The 15,303-nt window shown below is 49.7% G+C and overlaps 1 protein-coding gene across 3 annotated transcripts in view; it reads right to left on the bottom strand.

The window, feature by feature from the left end:
• Positions 1 to 15,303, bottom strand: part of LOC137420612 (cytoplasmic FMR1-interacting protein 2) — a 108,698-nt gene that overhangs the window by 51,444 nt on the left and 41,951 nt on the right. For all 3 annotated transcript variants that reach the window (XM_068105820.2, XM_068105822.2, XM_078772491.1), the window contains exons 10-14: positions 8,575 to 8,666; positions 6,832 to 6,946; positions 6,509 to 6,628; positions 468 to 593; positions 153 to 319 (exon numbers count right to left, since the gene is read on the bottom strand). In XM_068105820.2, the coding sequence (XP_067961921.1) occupies positions 153 to 319; positions 468 to 593; positions 6,509 to 6,628; positions 6,832 to 6,946; positions 8,575 to 8,666 (620 nt within the window). The remainder of the gene's footprint in view (positions 1 to 152; positions 320 to 467; positions 594 to 6,508; positions 6,629 to 6,831; positions 6,947 to 8,574; positions 8,667 to 15,303) is intronic.

The following is a 15,303-nucleotide window of genomic DNA, read 5'->3' as shown; positions in this document are numbered from 1 at the left end:
CGTCCTCAACCTTTTGAGACATCCCTTTCAAACAAAAGACAAACAAACAGACAGACAAACAGCCAGGGATGAAACCATAACCTCCATCCGCCTTGAGACGACACTAACTTTTAGTAAGCATCTCGGACATACATCCTTCACCGTTTGATCACCTGACGATGACGTTTTTCTTTCGTTTCACAGCTTGGCGCAGAGGTTCACGCAGGGTGACTTGTGCAAAGTCCTGCAGGGCCGCGTAGACCGTGTGACGAACCGCTTGATTGAACACACTTTCCATCCGACCCATTAGCACCTGCAACCCCTTGATCATTGCAATAACCTGAGGACACAGAAGTGATACTCATAGCAAGTGTATTATCAAAAATAAATTCATACAAAAGAGGAAACCGAAAGCTTAGATTTCGAAAACAAAAATCCCTTCTAGCTTGCGTGATGTTCCAGAATCTCCTCCGTTTCTATGGGCGTACCTCCACCAACGCAAACTTCTCTTCACTCGTGTAGTTGTAACGTGTTGCACGTTCATACTCTTCTGCACTGTCTGGACATTCCTTGTTCGAAAATTTATCTGTTGGATGCACCAATTTCCAGGAGTACTGCGAGTGGTTGTAGGTGAGAATGAAAAGTGAAAACAAAATAATCAACATCGGGATAAAATTGGGTAATCAACGTAATGTGTGTTGAAACATCAAGAAGTTGGAAACTGTTCTGCCCCTCAGTTGCAACCTGCTATACAACATGAAACACAATATCTCAGTTTAAACCGAAATAGGTGTACTCCTGGGTATACCTACGCATACAGAATGGGTGTACCCAGGGGTGCACCTATCTTGGGTTAAACTACAATTCATAGAACACCTTACCCCCACGAAGTCTCCAGAAACAAGGACATTGGTGGGGTCTGCAAGCGGCAAATTTGATTGGCCGAGATGACATAAATTGCCGTAATATTTTGTCGAAGTGCTGCTAAACGGAAGGTTTGTGAAAGTTTATTGAAAGTGAAAGGTGATTTGTGTTCTACAATGCTCACCTATACCAATTCAATTGAAATTAAATAAAGATGTTAAATGCAGAAAGAAAAAAAAATGTGGAAGTTTACCGCCGTTGATGCTTCAGAAGATATGTCTTTTACACCACCTTATTTAAGATGTTATATTTATGTTGACATGTTAGTTCTTCATACCTGCTTGTATCCTTTATGACATCCTTAAAAACAGTAGGTTGCCTGTTTGGAATGATTTCCAATTTTGTTTGACTGTCGGGCAGGGAGACGGACTAAAACTGGAGCTTCCAGGGAAGCAGAACTCAACTGAACTGACTGGACAAGTTAACGGACGACAGACGACGGACGCCGGAGGGTTCAGTATGTGATGAACTCAACTGGACGGTAGTCCATTTGAGTTAAAAATGATCACACTCCCCTCCATGCATGTGCGGTCGGGACGAATTCAGAAAATGGCAAACATGCCTTCCTGTTCATGTTCTGATTCGTGTTCAAAATATAACATTCCATTTAAATATGTTGTCCCTCGATCATGAATTAATATTTATGGACAGACAGACGGACTCACCGTCTGACCCCACAAGCCAATTGCTTAACCCAACTTTTCGCTTCACGTGTGTGGGGTAATTAGCAAACTTACTCACAAAGTAGTTGGAAAATGAAAAAAGATATTCCCATCACTTAGAAAGAATGTGTGCTGGTGATGATCCACTAAAAAGGAGACAAGACCAACCTGAAGAAATAGTCCAATTATCCTTCTCTCCAATACGTAAAATGCATTGCCATGGGAGCAAGTGGGTTTCATAGGTGGAAGCTCAACAACAGATCACCTTCATACAATAAATTGGCTTCTGGAAAAATCAAGAGAACATAACCTTCCTTTGTGTCCAACATCCATAAAGTATGAAAGAGCCTTCGCCAGTGTGGAAACAAATGGCGACATACAAGCTCTACATCACGTACATGCCAACTCCAGGTCGTTATTATATTAAACGAGGTGTATGGTGGAACAGAGACCTTAAAACTGCACCAAAGTAGTGCCAGGTTCAAGATCGAAACAGGTGCCACATACGGAGACACTATCTCACCTAAAGTGTTCAGTACATGCCTCGAAGGAGTATGCCGACAGCTGCATTGGGGAAAAAAGGGGGAATAAATGTCGATGGGGTAGACTAATGCACCGACAATTCGCAAATTACTGTTTTAATCACAAACAAGGCTGAAGAACTGAAACATCACGAGGAAAAAAACTCAATTTGAAGAGTCAAAATATCACACAAAAAAAAAAAAATACAACAAAGATAAATATTCATGTTCAACCACCATGCAAAAAGGGAAGAGGTTCAAATTGATTATTGAAAAATTGAAGAAACCAGAAATTACACTTACAGTGCTTTCGACAACTCATACAAATGGATACGGTTTACTTGTGCCCTTATTTCTGAAAAAGAAAGTTTACAACCTGTGTGTTCTCCGAGCAATGACATATGGCAGTGAAACATGGTCTCTAACGAAGAAGGTGGAGAAAAGAGAGACCATGACGCAAAGATCCATGGTGATTTGCTTTCTTGGATGAGGTGCAAGGGGAAGAAGATAAACAAACGGATTCAACAGAAAACCAAATTATTTGACATTCTCGTCACCAAAAACTGAAATGGAACTGGGCTGGGCACACAGCAAGAAAGGACAACCGATGGACAAGACTTACAAACTGGCAACCTTGAGGAGGCCTTGGAAGAAGCAGAAGTAGAACAAATCAGATGGAGAGGTGAAATTGAAACGTACTAGAATACAATAGAATTAAATAAAACAGGAAGTACAAGGTTTAGGGAGGCCTTGCCCTGCAGTGGACTAAATAGACTGATCAAGTCAAGTCACGTCAAGTGTCTATCGTAATGAAGAGACAATGGCAGAAAATATTGATCGAATTGCAAAATGTACGAGTGGTTTAATACATGCCAACTTTGGATAACACATGACTGCCTTCACAGAAATTACTGGAAAATAGAACCTCTGAAGTTTAATGGAGCATTTTTCATACAAGGAAGTAAAGTGACACTGCTTTCAGTTCATATTACCATCTCACAAGGGAACCCTCAGTGACTACAACCTATTAATATAGCTCTGATGTGAAACCCGAACCACCAAGTCTGTTATACAGCATAAATATTCACACTATTTAACATATCTAAAGGAAGTGTGAACAACATGGAATCCATCATTGCTTCAGATATGAAATCTTTCCTCTTCTCCAATGGCTTGATCTCTGATCATCAATTTGGTTTCAGACCTGGTCACTCAACTCTGGACATGCTGCTTCTGCTTTCTCAACAATGGATGGAGGTCCTCAATGCCAAACAGGAAATTAGAGCTGTCTCCCTTGACATATCACATGCCTTCGATACGGTCTGGCACCCCGCTCTGCTCACCAAACTCTCCTCCTTTGGTATCCATGGAAATGCTCTGATGTGAAATCAGAGCATTTCTGATTTCATGGCTGGTGGACTTCCTCTCTACTCGGTCAATGTGTGGCCCTGAATGGGTTTCTCTCATCTCCTCTTCCTGTTCAGGCTGGAGTTCCCCAAGGCAGTGTTCTGGGCCCTGTGCTTTTTCTGGTCTTCATTAATGATCTCTCCGACTCTCTTGAAAATCCTCTCTATCTCTCTGCTGATGACTCTACTCTCTGTCGCTCCATTCCTCATCCCTCAGATCGGCAGTCCGCAGCCTCCTCACCCTCTGCAGACCTGGACAAAATCACAGACTGGGCAAGCAAAGGACTTCTGTGACTCACTGGGACTGACACAATCTGTCAATTTCCCGACCCGGATTTCAGTCAACGGAGCATCTTCTCTTCTGGACTTGGTTATGACTAACTTCCCTGAAAATGTCTGCTGCTCTTCTTCTGCACCAATCGGCTCTCCTGATCATGTGCTTGTTAAAGTGGACATCTCTCTGACCATTCTCAGAGAGCCTCCTCAGCGTCGACGAGTCTGGCATTTCACTCAGGCCAACTGGCACGGTCTTCAAGCAGCCATCAATCATCTGGACTGGTCTCCCATCTCTACTGCCTCTGACATAAATTCTTCCTGGGAATTCTTCCAAAGCAAACTGCTCTCTCTCATGCACAGATTTATCCCATCTCGTCTTCTGTTGTCTTACCCTTCCTCCCGTCCATGGTACACGGAATCTTGTGGTGAGGCTATTGCCCAGAAACAACTTGCTTTCGTCTCCTGGAAAGCAAATCCAACGGAAGGAAATCTCATTTCCTTTCACAAAGCCCGAAACAAGTGTGTGTCCACCGTCAGGAGAGCCAGGAAACAATATCTGTCTGTTCTCAGGACCGAACTCTCTTATCTGTCTCCCTCTTCCAAATCCTGGTGGCATCTGGTCAAATCTGTTTCTGGTGTTTGTTCCCCCTCCATCCCCTCCCTCACCTCAAATGGCCACACGGCTGACTCCGCGCGTGAAAAAGCTGAATGCCTCAACTCTGTGTTTGCCTCTAAATCTTCTGTCCCAAACCCATCCCTCTCTGTACCCACCGTACCCAGTCATACCCAGCTGCTCCTGGACTCTGTGTCCTTTCCTCCTGACAAGGTGGAAAAGTTTCTGTCAACCCTCGACTCGGATTCTGCAACTGGACCTGACGGCATCAGCCCACGGGTCCTAAAACCTGTTCTTCCGCTCTTTCACTCCCTCTCTCTGTTCTCTTCACCCTCTCTTTTGCTCAAGGTCATCTTCCATCTGCTTGGAAATCTGCCAACATCACCACTTTGCACAAAAAAGGTGCAAAAACAGATCCCAGCAACTACAGACCAATCAGCCTTCTCCCAATTATCAGCAAAGTCATGGAATCCATCATTGCTTCAGATATGAAATCTTTCCTCTTCTCCAATGGCTTGATCTCTGATCATCAATTTGGTTTCAGACCTGGACACTCTACTCTGGACATGCTGCTTCTGCTTTCTCAACAATGGATGGAGGTCCTCAATGCCAAACAGGAAATTAGAGCAGTCTCCCTTGACAAATCACGTGCCTTCGATACGGTCTGGCACCCCGCTCTGCTCACCAAACTCTCCTCTTTTGGTATCAATGGAAATCTCCACGCATGGCTGGCGGACTTCCTCTCTAGTCGTAGTCAACGTGTGGCCCTGAATGGGTTTCTCTCATCTCCTCTTCCTGTTCAGGCTGGAGTTCCACAAGGCAGTGTTCTGGGCCCTGTGCTTTTTCTGGTCTTCATCAATGATCTCTCTGACTCTCTTGAAAATCCTCTGTATCTCTTTGCTGATGACTCTACTCTCTGTCGCTCCATTCTTCATCCCTCAGATCGGCAGTCTGCTGCCTCCTCACTCGCTGCAGACCTGGACAAAATCACAGACTGGGCAAACAAGTGGAACATGTCTTTCAATCCTGACAAATCTCACACTCTTACGATGTCTCTCCGAAAAGACCGACTGGACAACCCTCCCATCCACTTTCTGAATAATCCTCTCCAAGAAGTTCTGTCACTCAAGCTTTTGGGTCTCACTATCTGCCATGATCTTTCCTGGGAAAACCACATTTCAAATCTGGCCTCCAAAGCCAGTCGCCGACTGGGCATCCTCCGTCGTGCAAAGTCCTTCCTTGGCACACCTGAGCTCCTCACCACATACAAGGCTTTCATCCGCAGCTCAATGGAATACTGCTCTCCCCTCTGGGCTGGTGCCTCACACCTAGCTCGTCTTCACGCTGTTGAAACCAAAGCATTCAGAATCATTGGAATCTCCCGCGATGAAGCTAACTCCAAGGGCCTCTCACTCACTCACCGCAGGCAGGTTGGTGGTCTTTCCATCTTCTACCGACTCCTCTCTGGCCTTGCCCCCCCAGCTCTCTCTGGGCTCTGTCTCGCAAATATTCCTACAGGTCGCACAAGATCTGCCTGCAACCCTCTTATGGTCAAACTGCCAAAATCAAGACTCTCTGCTCACCTTCACTCCTTCATTCCTCTCTTCTCCCGCCTCTGGAACAAACTCCCTCACTCTCTTCAATCCCACTCCACCCTCCAGGTCTTTAAAACTGCTGTTCACCACCATCTCTTATCTTCCCCCATCCAAAACCTTGATCTTTTCTACCCCCGCTAATTTCACCCCAATTCCACTTTTTTGAAATACCAACTTCTGTCCTGGAAGTCCTTGGTGTCCTTGTGTTTTATACTTCTCCCTCCACCCCCCCCCCCCTTCCCACGCCTCCTCCCCCCAAGCCCTCTCCCTCCCACACATCTCCCTGCTCTCAAATGTTGTGTTTGTGTGCTTCCCCATCTCTCCCCATCTTGTCTTCCGTTCCCTCTTTTTATATATTTTGTTTGTCTGGTTGATTTGTTTGTGAAATAAATGTTAGCTCTTTCACGAGCCTCGATTCAGTATACAAAAACAAACAAACAAACAAAAAAAACCTCGGCAATATTTCTGAGGACAATTAGGAATAGCAATAACATGGTGTTTTCTTGCAACACCAATACTCTTATGAACGTACCACCTCCATGACATGGGCACTCCAGCGGGAGAGAAGCTGGAGACCCCGCAAGGCAAGGTCACAAAGCTCTCGTTGCTCTGGATCAGATTTTTGGCTGTCTTGCCCAGAGCCCGTTACCACCTGTGCATCGGAAGCCATTTGAAGAAAAAGACATATTTTGAGCATGGATAGAACTAATCTGGCTTGCCTGGTTGCCAATGAGGGAGTCAAATGTGATAAATTGATTAATTAAACATAAACATCTTGGAGAGAAAGAGGTCAAGTAAAAAAAAAAAGAACATGGTTTCGTAAAAGGATGAGGTGAGACGGTGCTATAAACAAACCTCGCTGTTGCTGTGACGAGCGAGCTCCGAGATGAAACGGATGTGATCTTCCCGTATGGAGACCATTTGCTCACATATGTACTGGGGACTGATAGAGCAAGACGTGCAGGTCCACCTGGTATGATGGGTAGGAATAATAATAATAATATGTATACTAATAATGTGCACATATCCACCCATACAGGATGCTCAAGGCACTGATCATCACTATCCATGAAGCTCTATCTACAGTGCCTTCAGAAAGAATTCACACCCCCTTGACTTTTTTTTTTTTACATTTTGTTGTGTTACATTCTGAATTTAAAATAGTTTAAATTGAGATTTTTTCGTCACTGATCTACACATAGTACCCCATAATGTCAAAGTGGAATTACATATATACAGGGTGAGTCAAAAGTAGCGCCCGATTTCTGTTTTTTCGGCTGTCAGATTCTTTCTGGGATGTCATGTTGTTAATAATTGTCTTGCAGATTATTAATTTTCTTAATTTATTTATTTTTGTTTTTGATTTGCGGGTTATTGCTGAGAGTTTGGAAAGTTACTGAATTTGCACCAAATTGAACCATGAATTACCTTTCAATGAATCAACGCATTGCGGCCGTGAAACATTACTACAAATGTAATGAACAACCAACGATGGCGGCACGCCGTTTGGCACAGGAATTCGATATTAACCCACCCCAGGGAAGAAACATACGATTGATTGTCGAGAAATTTGAAGCAACAGGGTCGGTAGCCACTGCAAAGAAGTCCGGTCGTCCGAAAACAGCAACGGATCTAGCTAAGGCTGAAGAAGCCATCAGGAGACGGGAACAAAGTCCGCAAAAGTCAACTCGCCGTTTATCTGCAGAGTTGGAAGTGAGCCAATCAAGTGTTATCCGTATCCTTCACCAGAAAAACTGGAAACCTTACAGAAACAGAAATCGGGCGCTACTTTTGACTCACCCTGTATATATATATACAGCAACAAACAACAGGCATTTTAAGGCCATTTTCCCTGCAAGAGCGGGGGTTAGCCTTGCGGTCCCCATGACAATATTCTCCATAAATCTTCTCCATATATATATAGCAAAACATGAGTGTCTGTCCGTCTGTCTGTCTGTCTGTCTGTCCGTCCCCAAACTACTCCCTCAGTTTTGGGGCTAGCTACACCACACCAAACCTCCCGTGGAACGTTTTGGGGTCCCAGCGGAGGTTGTAAGGTAGGTAGGAGGTTTAAAAAATCCTCAATAAAATTATGATTTTGAAATTAACTCGATACAATCCTGCCGCAAATCCGGAAGTGGACAGATGACGACAATAAGCTGGTTTGATAATGACATCCCACCCTCTTAGATTACTCGGTTTTGGCCATCATTATGGTTTTTCCCATCTCGGCTCACACGGATGGCCTGCCGGATCATTAAAAAGCACATTTAGGACAAATTACAAAGGGATTACACATTAAAAAGGTGTTCAGGGAAAGTGATTTTAGACACATGTAGAGAAGGTTGACAGCATCGTTCCATACACATAATCCAATGGCACAATTAAATGAGCTAAATTGCTTATGCTAATACATGCATAGGGGAAATATCTATCATTATACGATGCAAAGTTACCCCCTAGCAGCCAAGACTAGCTGTTATTTCATTTCATCATATGTTAACACACCCAGATTCATAACTTTCCAATGTTTGATAAAAAAGTGACCCAAATAAGCACTAGCTTGGTCTTACTAGGCCAATGCCAAATAAACCTCACTTGTTCTTGTTCTCCTCATAGTGAGCGCTGGTGCGTATGTATCTCTCGAGCTCAATCTGCATGTCTCCAAATAATGGGACCACCTGCAACTGCTGCTCACAGCACAAAATGTGAACACAATTAGCTGCACAGCCAGAAAAATATTACTCTCCACCAACTTTGAATTACACAAATGAAGCAAACTCCCTTAACTTCAACATTTTTGTGCCACTTTGCTGATCAAGTGTACAGACAAGGATATATGCCTTGCTCTTGCCAAAGCCAAGATTTTCATTTCAACAAAAATAATGAGCAAGCTTAACCGAACCAAAACTCATCCACAGCTTTCTGCAACAATCATAAGGAGATTGACAAAAGCTAATGTGATAATTACAATTTAAATAAAGATCAAACTATCTTAATCATACATTCAATTGGTAAACTAACACATGCCGAACAGACTAAAGGTAGGGCTGGCGGATTACACCTCATTAAGCTCACCTCAAATATATATGAATGAATGAATGAATGAATGAAAATGAATGATCGTTTTAAGGCCATTTTTCCCCGCTAGAGCGGGGGTTAGCCTTGCGGGCCCCATGACAATCATGGTTCCCTGTTTGAGGCAATGTTTTCATGGCCGGATGCCCTTCCTGATGCCAACCCTTAGTCGCCTCTTACGATGCGCATGGATACAGTGTACCTATTCGAAATCGGGGTACACACCGGGATCATTCATCCCAGCAAGCTGGTACTCAATTTGCCGACCTCGGAAGGATGACAGGCTGAGTCAACCCCCCTGGCGTTAATTCAGCGATCGACCGAGATTCGAACTCAGGATCCTAGGATCCCAAGCCGGCACCCTGACCACTAAGACAACATCCTAGGATCCCAAGCCGGCACCCTAACCGCTAAGCCAACATCCTAGGATCCCAAGCCAGCACCCTAACCACTAAGCCAACATCCTAGGATCCCAAGCCGGCACCCTAACCACTAAGCCAACATCCTAGGATCCCAAGCCTGCACCCTAACCGCTAAGACAACATCCTAGGATCCCAGGCCGGCACCCTAACCGCTAAGCCAACATCCTAGGACCCCAAGCCGGCACCCTAACCGCTAAGACAACATCCTAGGATCCCAAGCCGGCACCCAAACCGCTAAGCCAACATCCTAGGATCCAAAGCCGGCACCCTAACCCCTAAGACAACATCCTAGGATCCCGAGCCTGCACCCTAACCGCTAAGCCAACATCCTAGGATCCCAAGCCGGCACCCTAACCGCTAAGCCAACATCCTCGGATCCCAAGCCAGCACCCTAACCGCTAAGACAACATCCTAGGATCCCAAGCCAGCACTCTAACCGCTAAGACAACATCCTAGGATCCCTAGGGGGGAGGGGGAGGGGAGAGGGGGGGGAGGGGGGAGGGGGGAAGGGGAAGGGGTAGGGGGGAGGGGAAGGGGGAGGGTGAAAAGGGAGGGGGAGGGGGAAAAAGGGAGGGGGAGGGGAGAAGGGGAGGGGGTAGGGTGGAGGGGGAAGGGAGGGGGAGGGGAGGATGGAGGGGGGAGGGGGGAAGGGGGAGGGAAGGGGAAGGCCAGTCAACAATGACGTTGCAGTTCTCATGGTCGGAGAGCAGCACAACAATCGCGACATCGTCCTGCATCTTCGCAACAGCACGAAGCGGATTTTGGAGACTCACCGATCCTGTGATGCCCTCCAGTACCGGCGTTGCCGGGCGGGGGAAGGGAGACCCGTACATTCCCAACCCGTACATTCGCCCTCTCGACTCAAGCTCACTCGGACAAAAGCCTCGCACAAATTACACCGTGAAGGCCCAATGGCCATGTCTATGCCACAAATCAAGTACGTGAGCGAGTCGGGCGCACTGAATTGAAAATAAAAAAGAACGCTCATACTCCGTGAAAAGTGAAGCCGCCGTGTCGCCATCTTGGTTAGGACGACTCGACCAACTCGCTTCGCGGATCTCGTTTGTTTTGAACGTGTGAATTACGTGCGAACGCGTAACTGTGAGTTTATGGCGGCAAGGAGCATCAAGTGATCGCTCTGAGCGAATCAGCGTGCTGCTCTGCCACCTGATCAGATTCCGTGTATAATATTCCTTGCTGAAATGCGCTGAGGTAAATATGAATAAAAAATATGGATCTCATAAAGATGAAAGAAAAAAAAAACCTATGTGGTGTGAATGGCAATGTTCCTCGCTGAAATGTGAAAAAACGCAATCGCTTTTCGCTCTGAAATACGTGCGAACGCGTAACTGAGTTAATGGCGGCAAGGAACATCACGTGATCGCTCTGAGCGAATCAGCGCGCTGCTCTGCCACCGGTCAGATTCCATGCATAATATTCCTCGCTGAAATGCGCTGAGGTAAAAATATGGTAAAAAAATATTATGAAATGTTTTTTTTTAGGTCGGCCATGTTCTTCCCAGGCTCAATGGCCATGTCTATGCCAAATATCAAGCACGTGAGCCTCTCCGTTTAGGAGTCTATCGGTAACATTACACACACACAAACTGTGTTTTATATATATAGATGGTTACTAATGATGGCAGCAGCAGAATGAATTTTGAAGTGTACAGAAACATTTTGTCTGACTATGCACCAGTGATGTAGGACTCGAGTCTGGACGAGAGTCCACTTTTTGTCGGACTCGGACTCGACTCTTCAGGACTCGGACTGGGCTCTTCAGGACTCGGACTGGGCTCTTCAGGACTCGGACTCGGGCTCTTCAGGACTCGGACTCGGGCTCTTCAGGACTCGGACTCGGGCTCTTCAGGACTCGGACTCGGGCTCTTCAGGACTCGGACTCGGGCTCTTCAGGACTCGGACTCGGGCTCTTCAGGACTCGGACTCGGGCTCTTCAGGACTCGGACTCGGGCTCTTCAGGACTCGGACTCGGGCTCTTCAGGACTCGGACTCGGCTCTTCAGGACTCGGACTGGGCTCTTCAGGACTCGGACTCGGGCTCTTCAGGACTCGGACTCGGGCTCTTCAGGACTCGGACTCGGGCTCTTCAGGACTCGGACTCGGGCTCTTCTGGACTCGGACTCGGGCTCTTCTGGACTCGGACTCGGGCTCTTCTGGACTCGGACTCGGGCTCTTCTGGACTCGGACTCGGGCTCTTCTGGACTCGGACTCGGGCTCTTCAGGACTCGGACTCGGGCTCTTCAGGACTCGGACCGGGCTCTTCAGGACTCGGACTCGGGCTCTTCAGGACTCGGACTCGGGCTCTTCAGGACTCGGACTCGGGCTCTTCAGGACTCGGACTCGGGCTCTTCAGGACTCGGACTCGGGCTCTTCAGGACTCGGACTCGGGCTCTTCAGGACTCGGACTCGGGCTCTTCAGGACTCGGACTCGGGCTCTTCAGGACTCGGACTCGGGCTCTTCAGGACTCGGACTCGGGCTCTTCAGGACTCGGACTCGGGCTCTTCAGGACTCGGACTGGGCTCTTCAGGACTCGGACTCGGGCTCTTCAGGACTCGGACTCGGGCTCTTCAGGACTCGGACTCGGGCTCTTCAGGACTCGGACTCTTCAGGACTCGGACTCTTCAGGACTCGGACTCTTCAGGACTCGGATTCTTCAGGACTCGGACTCGGGCTCTTCAGGACTCGGACTCGGGCTCTTCAGGACTCGGACTCGGGCTCTTCAGGACTCGGACTCGGGCTCTTCAGGACTCGGACTCGGGCTCTTCAGGACTCGGACTCGGGCTCTTCAGGACTCGGACTCGGGCTCTTCAGGACTCGGACTCGGGCTCTTCAGGACTCGGACTCGGGCTCTTCAGGACTCGGACTCGGGCTCTTCAGGACTCGGACTCGGGTTATTCAGGACTCGGACTTGGGCTCTTCAGGACTCGGACTTGGGCTCTTCAGGACTCGGACTTGGGCTCTTCAGGACTCGGAATCGGCCAGATTCCAGCAAAATTTAGTGTACAGTGGAACTTTTAGAACTTTTACAGCAGCAAGAACCCACACATACAGTAACCAGACATAATTGCTTTCCCGCCAAAACGCGCTTACCGAGCAACTGTGAACACAACAACAACAACAACAACAAGCATTTTAAGGCCATTTTCCCTGCAAGAGCGGGGGTTAGCCGAGCAACTGTGATTCTGTGAAGCAGGTGATTAGAAAGGATTAACGGACAGTATTAAACAATCCTGCAGAGGAAAATGAAAATAAATCCAACCAATGCCCCAGATTTTCGGAGATATTAAACGCGAACGTCGTACCTTTGTGGCGGACACGATGGCTCGCTGGCGCGATGACATCATTCCGCGCACCAGGAGGGTGTCGGCCACGCCCGAGGGGTAGGCGTGGCCTCGGGATATACACGGGGCACACAGCCCCGAGCACGGCAGTGCTATAGTGTGATCCTTAGAATAAAGACTCTTTTGATTACGTTCGTTGTTGCTTCCTTCATTGGCAAGACAAGTCGTGCGCATAGCACCGCACTACATTGGTGACCTCGATTAGTTCAGCCAACGCTGATCTACAGAACGCGCCATTACCAGCAGCAACGCGGCAACGGTGAAACTCCCTGAGTTTTGGGAAGCTCAGGCGGAGATATGGTTTATGCAGGCCGTAGCCCAGTTTCAGCTTCGTGGCATAACGGCGGACGAGACGCGCTATTTCCACGTCATCGCCGCCCTCGGGCCCGGCACAGCCGCCCGAGTCGTGTCCCTCCTGTGGAACCCACCGGCCGACCACAGGTACGGGGCGCTCAAGCGTCGCCTCATCGCCACGTTCGGCCTCACAGAGGACGAACGGGCCGACCATCTCCTGGACCTTCCCGACCTCGGCGACACGCGACCATCGGTCCGAATGGACCACATGCTGTCGCTACTGGGGAACAAAGCATCGGATTTTTTATTCCGGGCACTCTTTTTATGCCAGGTACCGGCCCAGGTACGCCTCGCGTTGGCCGGTTCCAACAAAAAGGAACCCCGCGCGCTGGCCGTCGAGGCCAACAAGTTTTTCGCGGCGTGTGACACGCAGGCGAGCTTCGGTGCGGCCGTCACGGATCCCGGGGCTGACGCTGATGCTGATGCACCACACCTCGTGGATCTCGAGGCTGATGCACACCGCGTGGCCGCCGCCACGCCCTGCCCACCACCACCGCGAAAACCGTGGCCTCCGCCTTCGTCGCAAACCTGGTGCCATTTCCACGCCAGGTTTGGCCACAAGGCGAGGAGTTGTCGCCCGCCGTGCTCCTTCGGCAAGTCGGGAAACTGCCAAGCCGGCGCTCGGTAGCGGCCCTGAGCGTCGGCCATTCCGGCAGCCTTCTTTTTATAACGGACACCTTGTCCGGGCGCCGCTTCCTATGCGACACGGGTGCACAGGTGAGCGTTATCCCTGCCTCTACGTCCGACAAGCGAACCGCGGGCCGGGGCCCCTCGTTGCTTGCCGCGAACGGAACACCCATACGCACATTCGGGAAGCGCTGCCTCTCCCTGCGGTTCGGAGGGCAACGCTTCACGTGGACGTTCGTAACCGCTAGTGTCCCCATGGCACTGCTCGGTGCGGACTTCCTCTGTGCAAACGGGTTGTTGGTAGATGTGAAGAACAGACGCCTTGTCCAGGCTGAAACGTTCAGCTCGCTTTCTTGTGCGCTGAGCAGCTCGTTGAGCGGCTCGCCAAGCGGCTTGCTGAGCGGTTCGGTCCCGGCGAGGTTAGTTTGTACGCTTCCGGCAGCGGACGAGTTCACCCGCCTCCTCGCCAAGTTCCCGGCCCTCACGCGGCCCACCTTCTCGGCGGTGGCCGTAAAGCACGGTGTGGAACATCACATACCCACCGTCGGGCCACTGGTCTACGCCCGGGCACGCCACCTCGAACCGACGAAGCTCGCTACGCTGGAGCGGCTGGGCATCGTGCGGCGCTCCAAGAGTGCTTGGGCGTCGCCGCTACACATCGTGCCGAAGCCTGGCGGGGGATGGCGGCCGTGCGGGGACTACCGCCGCCTCAACGATGCCACCACCCCCGACCGTTACCCGGTCCCCCACATACAAGACTTTTCCGCCCGGTTGGCGAACATGTCCTGCTTTTCGAAGGTGGACCTCATACGCGGCTACCACCAGGTCCCCGTCAGGCCGGAGGACATCCCGAAGACGGCCGTCATTACGCCACTCGGCCTCTTTGTGTTCCTTCGGATGCCCTTTGGTTTGAAGAATGCGGCTCAGGCGTTCCAACGTCTGATGGACAGCGTCTTGCGCGACCTGGATTTCGTCTATGTCTACCTGGATGACATCCTCGTCACAAGCGCGTCCCGTGAAGAGCACCTCCGCCATCTCCGCACGCTCTTCGAACGCCTGGGCCAGCATGGCCTGATCGTGAACCCCGCCAAGTGCCGGTTCGGCGCCGCCGAGATCGACTTTTTGGGGCACCGCGTCACCAGGCACGGGGCCATCCCCTTGCCAGCAAAGGTGGAGGCAGTCAAGGGGTCTCCGCGCCCCCGCACTTTCAGGGGGCTCCAGGAGTTCCTGGGCATGGTGAACTTTTACCATCGGTTCCTGCCCCGCATCGCCCAGCTCCTGCGCCCCCTGCACGAGGCCCTCCGGGGGAAGCCGGGCAAAGGTGACGTCGTTTGGACCGAGCAGATGGACGCGGCGTTCGCGGGCGCGAAGCTCGCCCTGGTTAACGCCACCATGCTCGCGCACCCGGCGCCCGAGGCACCGATCACCCTCACCACCGACGCGTCGGACTACGCGGTGGGCGCGGTGCACGAGCAATGGGTGCGT

This window comes from Myxine glutinosa, chromosome 2 (assembly GCF_964187855.1).
Source record: "Myxine glutinosa chromosome 2, kmMyxGlut1.1, whole genome shotgun sequence".
NCBI lineage: Eukaryota > Metazoa > Chordata > Myxini > Myxiniformes > Myxinidae > Myxine > Myxine glutinosa.
The sequence above is the reverse complement of the archived record's forward strand: the minus strand, read 5'-3'. Positions and strand labels throughout refer to the sequence as shown.